Consider the following 17436-nt stretch of genomic DNA (forward strand, 5'->3'; position numbering starts at 1 on the left):
CTCTCTCTCTCTCTCTCTCTCTCTCTCTCTCTCTCTCTCTCTGTCTGTCTGTCTCTCTCTCTCTCTCTTTCTCTCTCTCTGTCGCTCTCCATCCCTCCTTTCTCTTTCTCTTTCTCCTCTCTGGACTCTGTGTAGGCAGGCCCAGGCCAGGTTAAATAGGGCTCAGATGAGATTTTGTGAAAAGGTTGCTGTTTTAAAGCCAAGTCATATGTTACAAGGTCAGCATATTTTTGCCTGACCTGTTTAGATTACTTGCAAATAAATTCTCCTTTTAAGGTAGCTAATTAACCATTTAGTGCGCAAACATGCAGTACTTATTAAATGGTACCTACATCTAATATTGGATCATTTCTCTCTATAAACATTACAGCAGCCTATATATCAGTCGTTGGTCATACTGATATTGCTAAAAAAAATTGTGCGGCCCACAGGATGTCTCGTTGGAGCAAATCCGGCCCCTACCCTAAATGAGTTTGAGACCCCTGTGCTACAGCCTCCTCCTCCACTGCTGGAGTCGGAGCCCCAGAACCTGTAGCTCATTCAGAAAGACCCCAGAAATGGGTGTCACTTGAGGCATTTGGTTTCACTGCCAAAAAGCAGAAGAGATGAATAGCAGGATAGCCATTTACACAACTGCACTTAATTGTTCCTAATTGTTGGTGCTGCTGTGAGTTTTGTTTTTCTGTTAAGTGATATGGCTGTTCAAAGTAAAATAAATAACTTGCACTGAAAAGTTATGGAGATGGTTGAATATTTGTATGACTACATTATATCTGAGTTAAGCCTTGCAAAAAGCTTTTTATTGAATAGATTGAAAACACTGAAATTACATAAAAGCAAACTATCAGAAAAGCTGTTCAAAATCGCCTTCTTCCTTTAAAATGCTATTGGTACTGAGCATCTTAATAGTGTAGGTGAAAGTCTTTTACAACTTGAATGCTTTATTAGAGAACAGTATACTGTGTGAATGCCCTTGGGCTAAGAGCATGTACACGGTATACTCCATTTTACATGAAAACCTCTGGGAAGTGACTGATAGGCAGAAAAAAGACTCTTACACATGTGGCATGGTAGGTTGATGGTCGAGTAATATGGTTTGGTGTTGAAAAAAAAATTTCAGTCAAAAGATTTTTTTTTTTTGCTTTAATCCCTGTGTTCAAGAAATGACTAATGAGCTTCACAGGAGCATGAATTACGGGAAAGAATGATAAAGTCTGAACATGAAACCAATATGCTCTTAAACTAAAAAATATTCTCCATAAGATAGATGAGGTCAAGAGGAAGTAAAGTTGGAACCTAAAACCCCTCTGATGCTGTGACTGTATGACACAATGATAGAGGAAAAACAGACCCCCGTACAGCTGCCCTGATTGGTGGTGTGCAGACTTTGTAAAGAGTGGCTGCCAACTACACGAATCCTCAGGAGGTAGTGGAGAGATTTTAGCATCCCACAATCTGATATTAGATCAGAGAGCTTTAGATAGAGGGGGCTTTAGGGCCCAAAGATGCCAGCATGAGTGGATTAGTCTTACAGCTGAAGCTCACAGCTTGATCTGCAGACAGAGTTATGCAGGAGAACACTTTGCTTTGCAGAGCTAATTTTAAGTGATGATTTACGCCACTGCTTCTTTATTTTACTTGATTGAACATGATGAAAATGCTCTCAGCAGAGGAAATTGGCCTTTTTGCTCCAGCACTGTAACGTTTTTCACGAGTTTCCCCTTGAGGATTGAGCAGGAAGCAAGACAGCTGTTTGCAACCGGGGCAGGGACAAAATATGGACCAGATTCAGATCTCGATATTCTTTAGCTGAACAAACACTATATACGTATATACTTTGATGTTTTTATGCCTCTGTGCAGGCAATATCCAAAAACCAGAGGCATTATGGTTTCTGTTTATCTGTCCAGTCTTTCATCCCTAAGTCCATACATTCGGGTATTCTTGTGAACACAACATCTCAAGAGTGATTAGAGGGTCTTTCTCAAACTTTGCACAAATGTCTACTCTGGCTCAAAGGTGAACTGACTCGATTTTAGGGATGCAACTATTCTGTGCCATTGTCGACAATAATCAATGATGACTTCCGTTGCCGACTTATTTTATTGGCGATGATTTATTTGTTTTGTCCGCACACATTTTTTAATGCAGCGTGTTTTTATTGTGTTTGCAAAACATTGTTTTCTCAAGCTGAGATGCTTAGGAGTGAGCCATCTGTCATTCATATGATCTCTGTTGAGAGTTGTGCATGCTCATCAGAGATCAACAGGAAAAGAAAAACAGAGAGAAATGGCGGCGCCTGATGCAATATCTGCATGTCCTAGAACAATGAAAGTCTGGAAATACTTCACTCTCGATGGTTCAAAAAGAAAGATTGCTTGTAAAATATATAAAGCAGACCTTACATATTAAGGGAGCACATCTGCAATGTGTTCTTACTTTCAATGCTTGCGAACATTGGTCATCTACTGGCGATGTCCTGGCTTTTAGCATTGACATATCACTACAGTGCTGCAAACAGAACCTTTCAGACACCCGACACCTTTCCCTTTATACCTCTCAAAAGTCTAACGTTACAGAGGCATTTTTTTTCGTCATCCCATTGTCTACTTCTGATGTTGACACATTACATTTATCGGGAGTGGTGCACGTCAGTTCTTCACTGCTTGTCAACAAATACTTGAAGTGATAGTGTTTGCTTAAAACTAAATTGTGCTCTATCAACTGTGAGAGACATGGCTGTTCTGGTTGTTTGAGCTATTTCAAAGTGTACAGAAACTGAATGGTCTTTGGCCCCATTTCTAACCAAGAGAAAGAGAGCACTGTCTGAATTGCATAAACACATTGGCAACAAATGATTCCACCATATTTGTACCGTTTAAACCATGTGGAGATTACCTCAAATTTTTGATGATTAAAAAAGAATAATTGAGCTGTTGTGGGGTGTTCAGGAGTTTTATTCTTGTTGCCATGGTATTCAACAGGTTTCATCACCATTTTATTTTTACTGATAAAAGCCCATTATGTACTGTTTCCACTGAATATAAATAATCCATAGCTTTAAACTTCTCCATCTGCCTGATAAAGCTTGTTAACAATGTTGAAGCTGCTGCATATCAGCAGCAGAGTTGCTTCCTGGTGGTGGGATGGCGGTGGACTCAACCCAGGGTTGAGCAGATAGCCCCTGCAGTCCCCTTTGTGCTCTGGTCACCCCGTCCCTCCATCTATCAGACCTCCCTGCGGGTACACTCCCTGGCCGCTGCAGGCAGAACGAGCATGCCCAGATTAGAACTTCCTCTGGGAAAACCTTGTCTGTTTAGTGACAGACTCGGTCCCTATGAGATAAGTTTTCTAATTAACCTGCGTGGCAGCGACGCACCTGAGATGGAGTGGAGAATCAACGGACTGTCTGCTGCCGCTTTTCACCTGCCACATACAACAGGTTCCCCTCGCCTTTCCTCACATCTCTGCTGTGGGCAAACTTTTACAGCCAAGATTGAGCTACTGGTCTAAACTCACAGCCAGTACAAAGCAGGCGTTTGGTAGTGTCACCTGCCTGTAACCCTAACTCTGAAGGAGCAAAACACCAATCTACACATTCATTTTTATTCCCACTATACGTGTGTGATCAGAATATTCAACTAGGCTGCAGGAGAGATGATTAAAAGTCTTAAAAAAGCAATAAGGCCTCTTACCAAACCTCATAGAAATAAAAATGAATTAAATTATGAAAGGAAATTATATAAGGAAAAATTCAACAAAAAATCCAGATCTCTGAGAGGAAAAAAAGGTGTAAACTAGTTTCCACACAAGGCTTTGACTTGGATGTCAGAAAGCATGAATGCTAACCATAGCAGAAATTGCATCATCACTGTCAGCTAGAAGGATAGCATGCATTATGTTCATGCCAAAAGTAAAGCAAAGAGTACATGAAATTTACTAAAATGTAAAAGTTGCCCATTTTTTCATGGTGCAACAGTCTAGGCCATGGTTCTCTGCCAGAAAACAGTTGATTGTTCTCTCCAGATAGGGAGTGAGTCTTTGCATTACATGAAGGTGTTTAAGTGTCTTGTTTGCAAGTGAAGGTAGAGTATATCGTCAGATTGACCCGGGAATCAACATCAACAGTGTTGCAGACATTGTACCGTACTGTCTTGGTAAAGAGGAAGCTGAGCCAGAGTTTTAACGTACCAGTCGATCTACATTTCTACCTTCATCTTTGGTCATGAGCTTTGGGTAGTTACTGAAAGAATGAGTTTGCAGATACAAGAAGATGAAATGATTCCTCAGGAGGATAGCTAAACTCTGCCTTACTGCCAAATTCCACATAGTCTGACTGCACAGCAATCCTCAGCGATCCACTTGCGAAGTGCACGGTAGAGCCAATTGCTTCCTATGTAGTCAGTCTTTGCAGTTCCTCTGCATAACTGTTGTTCTTCGCTTCCTGACCCCCACCTGACATTTGCGAGTCATCTGGATCTGCAAACAACCTTTAGTAGTAGCTATTCCATTTAGTAAAAGGTGGTTGAAACTATGACAGGAGTGTTCACTACTGAAACAATGTGAGCGATATTTGACAGTGGGTCAGCAGCTTATATAGAAGAACTGCCACTATTTTCTGAAAGGTTTGTTGCTATTTATTACTTAACATGAAAAATTTGTGTCTGTTTTTGGCAGAAACTGAACACCCCAGCTGTTCTGAAAGCCCCAAAAGAGAGAAAGCCAAGCAAGAAGGAGGGAGGATCCCCAGGGAAGTCATCCAGCCTGCCGGCAATCCTCTACAGGTAAACACCGCAGGTGTCATGAGACATGGAGTTTGAATGGCAGAGTAAAGATAGTGAAACTGCTCTGCTCTGCGATGGTTCAAATATCATCCAATGCCAAGGGGAAGGATGAAAGAGCCTTCTGAATAGACCCATTATCCTTCTAAAGCCAATTAAGGTTAAAGTGTTAGTTTACATCAGCTTTGTTCTTATGGTAAGACATTAAATAGAAAGTATCTGCTATTCATTTTATTATAGGATCCTGTGTTTGGCTAAATGATGCATCTTACAGCCAACATTGAGAAGTTTAATGTTGTATAATCATCGAAATCATTAAACACAAGCATGTTATTTAAGAAGACTTCTTCACATCATCTCAGTTGCACAATATTCTCAAGAAGTTTTGGTCAAAAAGGACTAAAAAGCTCGATTTTTAAAAGATTTGTGGAGTTGTATCTTATCAACCATTAAAACAGGAGATTTTGTCATTTAAAGCATGCAGTATTAAAGTTTCAAATGTTACAACAACCTTATGAGCATGTAATGTCATAATTTCTTTCAGCTGTGGTATCTGTAAGAAGAACCAGGACCAACATCTGCTGGTGTTGTGTGACACATGTAAGCTCTACTACCACCTCGGCTGCCTGGAGCCTCCGCTGACACGAATGCCCAAGAAGACCAAGAACAGCTACTGGTGAGAGATGCGACATGATAGGTGGAGGGGTGGCAGGGGGAATACATCCAGGTCTAAATCTCTTGGCTAAAATACTAACAACTTATACCATTTTCTTCAAGAAGTTCTGGCTTAACAAGTGGCTGTGTTAAAAAAAAAAAAAAAAAAAAAAAAAAGAAGCTGGGGACAAACTCTGCTTAAAGTCATTTTTTGTATTTGTTGCATTGATTTTTGAGGATGCACAATGGAGCATGCATTTTTGGGTATCGCTGGCAAGACCATGTGTCCAATGCTGATGTACTCAGGGGAGTAGGGATGGGAAGGGTCAGCTGCTGGATACTGGAGTGGCAGCTGCACTTCTATGGGCACCTGGAATGCTCTCCTGATCCAGCTCACTACATACTGGATGAGGGCTCAGGTGCAGCCATGTGCCTTGTGAAAGAGTCAGCTGGGAGGATACTTGAAGAGATGAGTTTTGTTGATGCCTGCATGAACGGCTGACATCTCCTAGACTTCATCAAATACTTTCTTCTGTCAATGATCCTTTAAGACTGCAGAGCTTCTAAGTTGTAATGCATCTCTTAAGAAATGTTATATATTTTATTTGATTGTTAAGTAACTGATCAATTAAATGATAGCTCTAACAAGACGTTGTTCAGTGAATTAGATAATGCCTGAAATTAAAATGACCATGATACAATGCAAAATTTTTTTAGCCTGTTAATTGCAATTTTCCAGCATCAAGTATAAACTGAAGACCCATTTATGCTCCCTTATCATATGTTTTAATAAAATTGTCACAATGCATTAACTCACACGTCCTTTCATTAGAGTTTGCATAAAAAACATATTTACTAGATGGCATGCACCTCTACTTCATCTTTTCTGCTGCCAAGCTGACTTTCACTTCTTACACAAAATGATGTCATTTAAGTGTTCAAAGTGTCTACAATTTCTGGTGGTATTCCAACATTTGGTCTGCGCCAGAAAGCTTTCTAAGAAAGTGCACAAATACAGACAAAAGATTAGAAGGCCCCACTCATATCTTTAAGTATGAAACATGAAGCATATATGAGCCCTGATAGTCTGCATCCCAGTACATTTGGAGTTTCTCTAAATGAGAAAGTCAAACCTTTTTGAAACTTGATGATCTTAGGAGTAATTGTACAGGTCTTTTTGAAACAAGAACATTTATTAGACATGCTGATTTTGTTTCAGATATACAGTACATTCCTTTTTTTCTGATACTGTCCATAACAAGCCACTTAATAACACAGAATGACTCAAGTATAGAAAAGTCAAGATTTTCCTTCAAACTTCTGCATTGAACCCATATAGAGTAATTTAATGTCAGTGCCTGACAAGTAACATGTACAAAAAATGAGCTGCTAGGACTCATAAAGGCGACAGGTTCACTGTTAGCTTGAAAACTGCAGCTACTGGAGAGCCATTAGTGAAGGTTACACAGTTCAGGATTCTCAGAAAGCACAGACGCATATCAGTGAGATACTCGACTGTACAAGCCCTCACACTGCAGAGCATGATTCAACATGACAGCACAGAGAATATGAGAGGAACACAGCAGATAAAGGCTTAGCGGCTTTACACAGGCTGTTATATTTTCTCTCTTTAATAAGGTTACACATACATCAATAACAGAGCATTTGTAGGTGCAGTAAAAACAAGACACATTTAACTACAGACAGGGTCTGTGCTTGAAATGGACAACTAGCTCCAACATTCAAAGGTTAAGGACAAAGGAAGCACTAAACTGATGTAATGATTTAGTACCTAAATAAAATCCTTTGACAGTCTTAGTTAATACTAAATTCATGAAACTATCTCCCTCATGTTTGATGAAGAGCGATTGCTCTCTATATTCCTTCTCTCCCTACTCACTCAGAGTTTGTTTGTTCATATTGGTCATGACATTTGAGGCCAGTCGGTGGCAGCAGGATTATCAGATGACGGATGCAGAGATGGTAGAAATGTCACAGTTGCTTCTCTCAACGATGGCAGATTTTTATTATCATGAGAGGATATTTGATATGGACATGTGATAGTCATAAGATATTCTTTCACTTAAGGAACCACTTCTTCCACTGTTCGATGATCTCAAACATTTTTTGTCCCTCTGTTTTAAATGAAAGGAATTACTGCAAAATTTGGTCTATAAAATGTTATTTTAATGCCAATTATTTCATCTAAAGATAGGTTATGTCACTGTGTGCAACCTCCTGAACAAGCTCTAAAGAAAATTGAAACTCATCTCATTTACTGTTCACTGCAAGATACAGCTTCACTGCTTAGAACATGCTGGAATACATAATGGCTGACCAGATAGGCAGAGTTTAGCCCCACTTTTTAACTGCCCCCTCCCTTTAGTCAGAGTTGTGCATTTAAAGAAAACTGTTAAGTAAATCATGCTTGTGGAGTGCTGGTTTGACGAACAACACTCCTCAGTTAAATACACCAACTGACAGGCAGATGACGGCAGTAAACTGTGAGTCTGTCTCACAGCAATATCAACACCAACATGTCTGTTTTATGATAACTTCCGCTGCAGCACAATTAACACTCTAGGATCAAATCTGGTTTCAAGTCTTCACTAATGCAGTCTGAACACACATGGGGTTAAAAGTGAAATGAACTCTCTTCTCTCTCCTCAGGCAATGCTCCGAGTGCGACCAGGCCAGCAGCGATGAGGCTGATATCGCCATGGAGACACTACCTGATGGCACCAAGAGGTCTAGACGACAGATCAAGGGGCCAATCAAATTCATCCCACAGGAGATGTCGCCAGAACCCAAGAAACATCAAGTGAGGGGCACGGTGTGTATCAGCACACTGAAAATCTCAATCATAACCACTAGATATAGATATTTGAACAACCTTTTTAGGGCCAAAAATAATGAAATGTTTTAATGCTCAGCTTGTCCCCCACTCATTTGAGTGTTATTGATGTTGGTGTTGGCTAATTGATTTATCTTTATTGATTACAAATAATTAACTGGAGTTCTCATTAGCCTGATGCTCCTTAAGCTTTCAGAAAGTCACACAAGGTGATTGTTTGTTCCCCAGAGCAAAAATATTTAAATGTTTACTGCTAAAAGGACTTTTGATGGGTCAAAACACAAACAATAGACGTTAAATGAGAAGTGGGTGGAACATAGAAAAGGGTTGCTATGCTAGATGTACAGCATGATTCATTTAGTAAGCTGTTGTTGTTTGGTATTTTTCCTAGTATGTACAAGTCTGTGTGCATTGATAGTATGGTTGCAAGATGTGCAAACACTGCAAGAATGCTGACTAGACATGATCGACATGAAGGATAGAATAACCAAGGATAGGGGCACTTCACACAAGGTGCATAAGAAAATGTAAGATGGTTTTACTTAATAAGTGCAAATGAGATGAGGCATTTTACCACAGTGAGTTTTCTTACTGTATCGGAGCCAGAGTAAAGCCTGAGAGACAGTGCAGGGTTTTTTACATGTAGATGGCTAAGGTGCTTGTTGAATTAAAGTTCTATTATCTGATCCTCTGTGACTATTGTGTAGTCATCAGAGTTACTCTGTGGCTGTTGACTTGTAGTAGGCATAACTCAACCAACCAGATGTTATGAATTTACAGCTCAAAAGCATAAACAGTCTCAAGTTAAGTGACAGCCAGCTAAGGACTTGGAACGTTGTCTATGTTTTTTTGTTAACTTTAAAATCACATTTGAAGACACAGATTTTTGTGAGATCTTGGATCTGTGGAATCTTAACTGTGAAATCATTACTACAAACAATCAACTGTGTCATAGTGGCCATATTTTCTGGTAAATTTCGTCAGGGGATTATAATGTTGAGAGTCAGTTAAAAATGTGTTTATATCTATGATCTCTGTTATTTTTTTAATCCGTGAAGATTTGAATGAACTAAATTCTTTTTGTCAGCCTGTAGGCTAAGTTTTAAAACCACAGAGGACATTTTTGGGTCAATGCAGCAGTTTTAAGACATTTCAGGCCTTTTTTTGGTCAGTGTGGCAGTTTTAAAACATTTCAGGCTTTTTTTTTTGGTCAGTGCAGCTGTAAATTCTCTTGTTGTTACCCCACAACTTTTGTTGTGGAGTACAACACAGCAGAGGTATGTGGACTGTGTCAGCCTGCAGAGAAACATTTAGTGTCAGCTGTGAGGAGGAACACAATCCCTCACTGAATCCTACTTATCTGCTCCGACCATGCTCTGATCCTGAGATACAGAGCCGCCTCCCCGCTCCCTCAAGAAACACTCCAGATTGATATCTGGCTGCTTCGTGCTGAGGAGCGGGGGCTGGGCTTGTCTTTCACTTCCTCCTTTTTCTTTTTTTCACTGTCAATATGCGACCCAGTGCCACTCACCTGGGACTCAAGGGAACTTTCCTCGGGTGACTGTGGATGCTCTCAGCAGAGTCAGTTCCTCTGGAGCCACTCGTGGCTGCAGTCTGTGTTACAAATAGAGGAATGAACAAAGAAAAGGAGGAGCGTCGAAGCCACTTCTCTCACTCTCTGCACTCCATCTGTCTTGGAGGGGAAACAGTGGAGTGTTGGAGCACAGTGGCAGTCTGGGTTAATGTGTTTTTCTGTTCAGGTTTGGAAACCCTGGGCCCAGACATGTGCCCAGGACCCTGCTGGAGCTCTCGGGGATTAAGCAGCTTTCTGATTTTACTCGCAGCCACAGCCACTCGGGCGAGGCACTTCACTGCAGCATTTATCTTCAAATGCAAGGCGTGCAATGGCAGACGCTAAAAGGCCCCTGCTTTGCATTTTTAATGCTTTTACCAGGGCACCCAGGCACTGGCACTTCTCTAAAGCCATGTTTCAATTTATCAGAACCGGCTAATCAACCTCCTGCTGGCATACGAGGCTGAGCTGTGTGTTGGAGAGTTAATATATGTGTGTGTGCAACATACACACATTTACATTTGGCCAAAAGGGCTGACATGGCCCGCTGCCACCTTGATGAAGCTGCAAGTCTTGTGGCTGCTATTCATGGCCTGTACCGCTCACTGGAGAAAAACGTGTAAAGTCAACTTGTGAGCTGAATTTTATGTCATATGTATGCAACGTCACAGCTGTAAAATTAATGCTCCGTGATTCCACACAGCACGGTTTAAGGTAGAGAGCATCTCAAACAGACTTCATGCAAGGACAAATCATTTAACACACATTTATTCTTCAATCTGTGGGGTGGAAAAGAAGCCCAACCACTGTTTTATTGAACTCTGTCATGGACCGTTTTAATACTCTGCATTTTTGCAGCTACAGCAAGTATGTACTTACTCTCATGCTTTTGAGGATGTGGGTTTAGTAGATGGCCCTTTTTATATATAGTTTCATCTATACCATCTTAAAGAAGCCTGAACATTACACCTGGTTTACAAAGTTGGCCCATTTCAAGGATATTTCCAAAGCCGAAGGTTGGCTAAGTGTAACAGGTTCACATCACATTCCTGTGATATCCTTCAGGCTTCTAACCAGCCAACGCTGATGGACTGTCCAGATTCTGTCTGTCACCAGGGAGATCAGTAATCTAGTTGATATGCCTGTTCCCTGTCAGAGAATGACCAGTCAGCATCATTTGAGAAGAAATAGGCAGTAGCTACTGGTGTATTTTAGTTAAAATGACTGCAAGCCTGTAAACAATGGCAGCCGGTGAAGAGATTAGCGTTGATACAGCTACAGCGACAGTTTGATCAGAACTGGACAATAATTCTATTCTGTTAAAGGAAGAGTAAAGAACCACACTGAAAGTGTTTCTTTTTGGAAAATATGTTTTTGCTCTTCTCCTGACCAGCTTCAGCAGGTGTTAATCTACAAACCTGCTCCACTGATGGTTAACAACAATAACAGCTGTTTGTCAAGCTCACTGCTGTGGTGCCTACTAATGCCTACTAGAGCTGCTGATCATGGCACAAATCATAATCACAATTATTTCAATATCTTTAGAGGGGTGCAGGAATGGGTCCTAAAACTTGGAAGCGAGTTAGCATTTTAGCACTTCTGGTTCCCTCATCTGAAAGTTTATGGGATTTTTGACTAAGTTTTCGGTTAAAAGGTCTGTGGTGAACACAAAATCAAGCAAGTGTAATGTTTTTCTGACAATATTAGATACATCTGAAAAGTAGATACTTCACATCTTAATAGAGGTGGTTACTAAAGGACAGCTAACAAGGACTACAGCGTTTGTCGGGGCCTTAAATGTCATCACTCCAAGTGCGGCAACTGAGCCTGCCTCTCATTTGTATCCGCGGGTGATGACGTTAAATTCACTTGACTGAGTTTAGTTCAATATAGCATGACATTAGCTTTTTACTTTCGTCAATTTTATTTGCAAACTAAATATGATGCTTATATTATTTATGAATGTTATCTTTATGAACAAAACGTGTAAGTTTCATAATCTTTTATTGGACACAGATCTTACTTTTATCAATGACCTAAAAACCCATTAAAAAATGCCATAGTCTTGCCGCCGAGGGAACCCATGTGACACTAACTTCTGGGTTTTGCCTGCAAAGTTACAGCACTCTGCACCACTGCACCACTCTATTGAGATCATAATTACTAAGCACTATTACAGACTAATTTGACATCTGCATATATGTGTGAGTTTTAAATGATTAGGCCTCAGTAAATCATTGGGTTTCCTAAGAGGCAGCCACAGCTAACCTTTATAACATGAAGTGTTAAGATTTATTGGTTTTTGAAATTTCATAAGGACTGATTCTATACAAGAAAGGTCAAAGACATGTGTTTTCAACTAAATTAAAATTAATGCACTTCAATAAAACATAGGAATCACTCCTCATTTTACTGGCTGTTTGTCATGCCTTACAACCGTGGTTCAAGTTGTGGTACTGATCTAAAGGAAACAATCTTTTAACATTTAAAAACATGAACTTAAGAAACATACAGGTACAAAAGGGACCTGAAAAAAGATCTGTACAACTTTGTAAAGTGACATCAATACAACGAAATTTACTCCCTGGAATAAACTTCAAAATAAAAGCAATTTGAAACTGCGGGTACTCGTTTCTAGATAGGGCTTTTGCTTCGCAATGCTTTCCAGAAATGCATTGAAAATTTCTTGAACCTAAGACTTAAATGTGACACACATACAGCTAGTAGTAATTTAAACTAGTGTCCAAGAGACAAAAGGACTCTCTGGCTTTTGTTATTGTCCACTGTTTTTCCATAAACATTTATTTAGAAATAATGAATAAGTTACAAAGAAATAACTCAGGATTTAGAGAGCCAAGCTTTTACAGGTATGTTGTGATTTCCTCATCATAAATTGGTTATTTTTTTAAAAGAATGTGGAAAGATTCAGTGATGAAGCTATTTTCTCACCTTCTAGCTAATTAAAGAAACACTTTCAGGAGGACTTCAGGGTTCAGGAGGCTAACTGAAGGTGGCTGTAAAATCCTCCTCCTAATGAGTCGTGATTTACTGCTCCAACTACAACCACAGCACTAACATTAAACCTCCCATACAGACATATGTCATTAATCAGATGGAAATTATGAGAATTAAGTTAATATATGTAGTTAGTAGCTCTTCCTATGCTCTGTTAATTTCTCTAATCCTGTGTGAAATGATTCATGCTTGTTAAAGATGCACTGATGTACTTAATTAAAAGATTGATTTTGCCGAGGACTTATAAACTGCCTGCAGTTTTAATTTCCTCACCTGAGCAGAGCCTGAGATTAGCTGTGCTGTGCGTCTAAGCATTTTTAGCTGAACCAGCTACTGATCTTCCCCCTGCTCTGCTCGTCCTCATAGATTACTTCAATAGACACTGCTTTAATGCAGAAATAACTAAATAACATCAGGTCTTTTGTTTAGTGGTGGGGAAATAGTTAAGGTATGCAGGAGCCAATTGGCAGCGTTCTTGCAGTTAGCATTCTTAATGATAAGTGCTCCATCTGGATAGCAGAGGCGAGCCAAAGGCGACAGATGGAATTGTTTTCACAATCTGTTTAAATATGTTGTCGATTTTTCTTCCCCTCTTTAGAGCTCCCCAGCAGCTCGGCCGTTCGTTTGCTAGCAACAAGAAGAGAAGTTTGATAATACAACTTCAGATCTTTGAATGAGTGTCTCCAGACATCCAGACATTGTTGTTCATCCTTGACTGATCAGCCTAAATATTTCTCAGATATTTACTCAGTAATGTCATCAGATATTGGTCAGGCTCTACTTTTTTCATACATGGTTGATTGAAAATGAAATTTGTCTGTCAGATCTTTAAAGTCTTGTTGTTTGACCATGACTTAAAAGTGAACTGTTTGTGTCTGACAGAGAACCAGAGGACAGAAGAGGAAGAGAATCCCCATGTGTGAAGACAGAGAAGAAAAAATTGAGGTCTGTCACTCTGTAGAGTTTTTTTCAAACAAATCAGCACTCTACAAGATTTATTTACTGAATGGTATACCACATTTTAATGCAGGTCTATGATCTAATGAGGGAGAAAAGATATGAAAACCCTTTTCTATGTCGCTATGCATCCCAGCATGCTTTGAACAGTAAAAAAGTTGTTTATGAAACATGAGAATTTTGAATGTTTGCATGCACTGGCTGATGGTCTGCGCTCCATTAACAATATTGACAATGCATGTCTTAGCATTTTGTACAAGTGTACCAGTCAAACAAGTATATAGGGCACAGCCATCTTTTTAGTTGAAAAATAAGGATCAATACCCAACAACTATGAATCAAATTGGCTAATATAGACACAGATTAGGTATTAATGAGTTGATTGGATTGGTTACTCCAAGCAATAGCATATTAGATAACAGCAAAAATCCAATATTGTGCATCCCTAATGGTGATAAGTATTTAGCAGTCATATTAATTTCACAAAACAAATGTACTTTTTTCCTAACTACAACTAGACTAAAAAGTTTTTCAGTTTCTGTCCAGTAAAACTATAAAGGTTAGATGGACTAAAATTCAACTTGGACTAATAAAACATAAAAAGTTGTGTTCCCAAAGCCCTTATAACTGACACAACCTCTGTACAGGTGTAATGAGTAAAACAAGTAATACATATTGTCTGCCCAAAGGCTTTTATTGTAAATTCCACTAGGTGTAAATAATCTTAAAAGGAATCCAATTCTAGTCTTGCAATAAGTGACTCCAGTCTTTGCAAAGTCTTAGTCTGAGACTAAAATTTCAGTGACTTGCTGACAAGCTGCTTTTAGATGTGAGAGGGTGTAAAATACCAGCCTTTTAATGTCTTTTAAAAGTTTAAGCAAATTCCTCTAGCAAGGGTCAGCTTTGGTTATTAATCCCCAAATGAAATCCATTTTTTCCGATCCTTTCTTAGACATGCTGCATACGTATAGGCTGAAATTCCCACATATTGCAACCATCGTGCCATAACCTCTTATCCCCAAAATCACAACTTTTCAAGGAATGAAAAAAACACTGTATTTTTTTGTAATTTTACACTCAGTGGTCATAGTGAGCATCTTCCTGACTCCTTTTAGTGGTTTAAAATATGAAAACCCACTGACAGATGTAAAAGGGTGACCAACAGCACTGATTTCTAAACAACATATAAAATCATGAAAAATCAAGATATGAGGTTATGGCCCGAGGCTAGTGATATGCATTAACAGGAGCCAGTGGACATGCATGACTGGAAAGATGTAAGAGAGGGGCTGCACATGCAGCAGTGGGGTTTTAGTGCCTTGATGGGGGTGTCCTCCTCAGCCACCAGACCAAATTCAAGACTTGGTCCACAATCCTACTTAAATCACTAACCCTCAGGTTCCCAACCTGAGCCCTGATAGTCTGAGCTACGGCTGCCTTCTAATGCTGAAGTCCAATCCTAACAGCAACTCTCATACATAGCATTGAATTAATACTGCTGTGATGTACTCTCCTTCTCTCCTTTGCTTTATATTTCACTTTCAAGAGCCCATACATACAGCTCTTGATTATAATCCATCTGTTTCCATAGGAACCGCTTCCAAGGGAACGCCGGCAACGCCAATCTGCAATGCAGAAAAAAACACCTAAAGCTGATGACACGCGGACCGAGTGTACAACCTGCAAAGGACCGGGGGACAATGAAAACCTTGTGAGGTGAGGGACCATGTGAGCGTATTTCAGAGATTTGGGAGGGGGTTATTAGGCATGCTGTTTGTGTGTGACTGTCTGTGTGAGCATCAGAGGGGGTGTCTTGTGAAGAAGCCATATCCTCCTGATGATTAAAGTTCAGTCTTCATTAGGCTCCGGCCGCCTGGGCTCTGCTGAACGAGGGGGCTGATGGTGTCTTCTCCATAGGCCGCCTATATTGACCTGCCACATACATTTGCACAGTTCATTAAGGCGTAATGAATAGCACAATTTATCTGCAGCTTTCTTGGGGTTTTAGGCGTCAGCCGTCTAATAAGCAGGATTCTTCTTTGACATTGGACTTCTGCAAGAAAATAAAAAAGGAGATCACAGCAGGCATCTTGTCAGCACGTCGTTATTTGATCAGTCTATCAGACAAACATTACCTCCAATTCTTAAGAACAGAAGTCTCTTCATGAGTTTGTATTCTCCCTGCTGGAGTGTCGTAGTTGTTGAATGACACCTTTAACCATTTAATTTCTTTTTTTAACACATTTGTTTTCTTCTAAGCATAATACTCTTCTACACTTAACTTTTCTTTCTTACCATTAATTAACTTAAAACAAAAGGCCTTTATTTGAGACAGCCTTTTATTTGAGGCATGCATTTGAGCCAACTTTTTAGTCAATTTATTCCCTCTGTAAACATTTCCCTTTTGACTTTATGGTATCAGTCTCCAGTTTTAAGTATTCTTTAATAAAGTGTGATGTTCGTTTTGTAGATTAAGATTCCCTAGTATGTAGTGGTTAGGGGTGTGCTTTAAGCTGGAGATAGACCTGCTGTTAACTATGCATACTCAGAAGCACAATGGCTGCCATGCAACCCCTGTATTAGTCTGAAGCATTGGTAAATGCACATCCTTAAAAAACACAACATATGCCCGATGCAGCATACACATGATTGGTAGAGGAAATGTGACAATCAGCACAGCAGCAGAGACAACAACAGCTATGAAAAACAATAATCAGACAAAAACATAGCTGTCAAACCAGCTGGGACTTAAAAATCCCATTTTAAAAGCTGATGGTTAAACCTGTAAAAATAATGAAAATATGGTTACTGTTTCAGTTTAAAAAGTGATTGTACAAACTGCTGACTTTCAGTTGAGTGAGTTTGTGTATATCATAGTAGTTGTATTTTAGTTCAGTTGTATATTAATTTAGTTTTTCATTAAATATGTATCTGACGAGGATATTTTGGGATAATGACAAAGAGATATTTATGAGGACTATTTCTGTTTTCACCAGCTGTTGTCATGACCGTATCTGCAAACATAGTCAGCTGAAAGTCACCAGTTAACATCATCACTAAATAAACTGAAAGATCAAGAGCATTACATCTGTGCACAGAGGAAAATACTGTAGAAACAAAGTGCAGAGGTTATGTTCTGACCACAGGTCATCAGTCTGAGCTGATGTGATTTTACTATTGATTCTTGATGGTAAAGTCCCTGTAAAGTTAAATCCAATTTTTGTGTCTTAACATGCTGTATATGTTGGATTAAGGCTGCTGTAAACATGTGAAACACAGATACATGTATGACCATTTAAAAGTTTTCACCTCGTACTTGGCTTGGTTTAATTTAGGCAGGACAAATTTAGCAGCCCACGATGTCACCAGTCTTGATGGGGAATTACCCCACCCCCCTAACGTTACAACGATATGTAAAAAAATCACCTAGCAGTTTATCTCAGTACAGTCTGTTGTTAGCTGATGTCACTGCCTTCATCAAACGTTAACTGCCAGTTACATGTTGTGTTTTTGTTAACCTTGGGGTAAATTCCCCAAATCTTTCAGCCATGGTAGCCTGCAGGTCATTAAAAGTAACAGAGAGATTTGTGCCAGAAACAGTA

At 39.6% G+C, this 17436-nt stretch overlaps 1 protein-coding gene across 3 annotated transcripts in view; it reads left to right on the forward strand.

Annotated features, from left to right (window-relative positions):
* phf14 (PHD finger protein 14) overlaps positions 1-17436 on the forward strand; it is a 126391-nt gene that overhangs the window by 47554 nt on the left and 61401 nt on the right. For 2 of the 3 annotated variants that reach the window (XM_041808434.1, XM_041808436.1), the window contains exons 12-16: positions 4678-4784; positions 5326-5457; positions 8106-8268; positions 13760-13822; positions 15426-15550. In XM_041808434.1, coding sequence (XP_041664368.1) covers positions 4678-4784; positions 5326-5457; positions 8106-8268; positions 13760-13822; positions 15426-15550 — 590 coding nt within the window. The remainder of the gene's footprint in view (positions 1-4677; positions 4785-5325; positions 5458-8105; positions 8269-13759; positions 13823-15425; positions 15551-17436) is intronic. The other variant, XM_041808435.1, reaches the window with a different exon arrangement.

Source organism: Cheilinus undulatus, linkage group 16 (assembly GCF_018320785.1).
Source record: "Cheilinus undulatus linkage group 16, ASM1832078v1, whole genome shotgun sequence".
Classification (NCBI taxonomy): domain Eukaryota; kingdom Metazoa; phylum Chordata; class Actinopteri; order Labriformes; family Labridae; genus Cheilinus; species Cheilinus undulatus.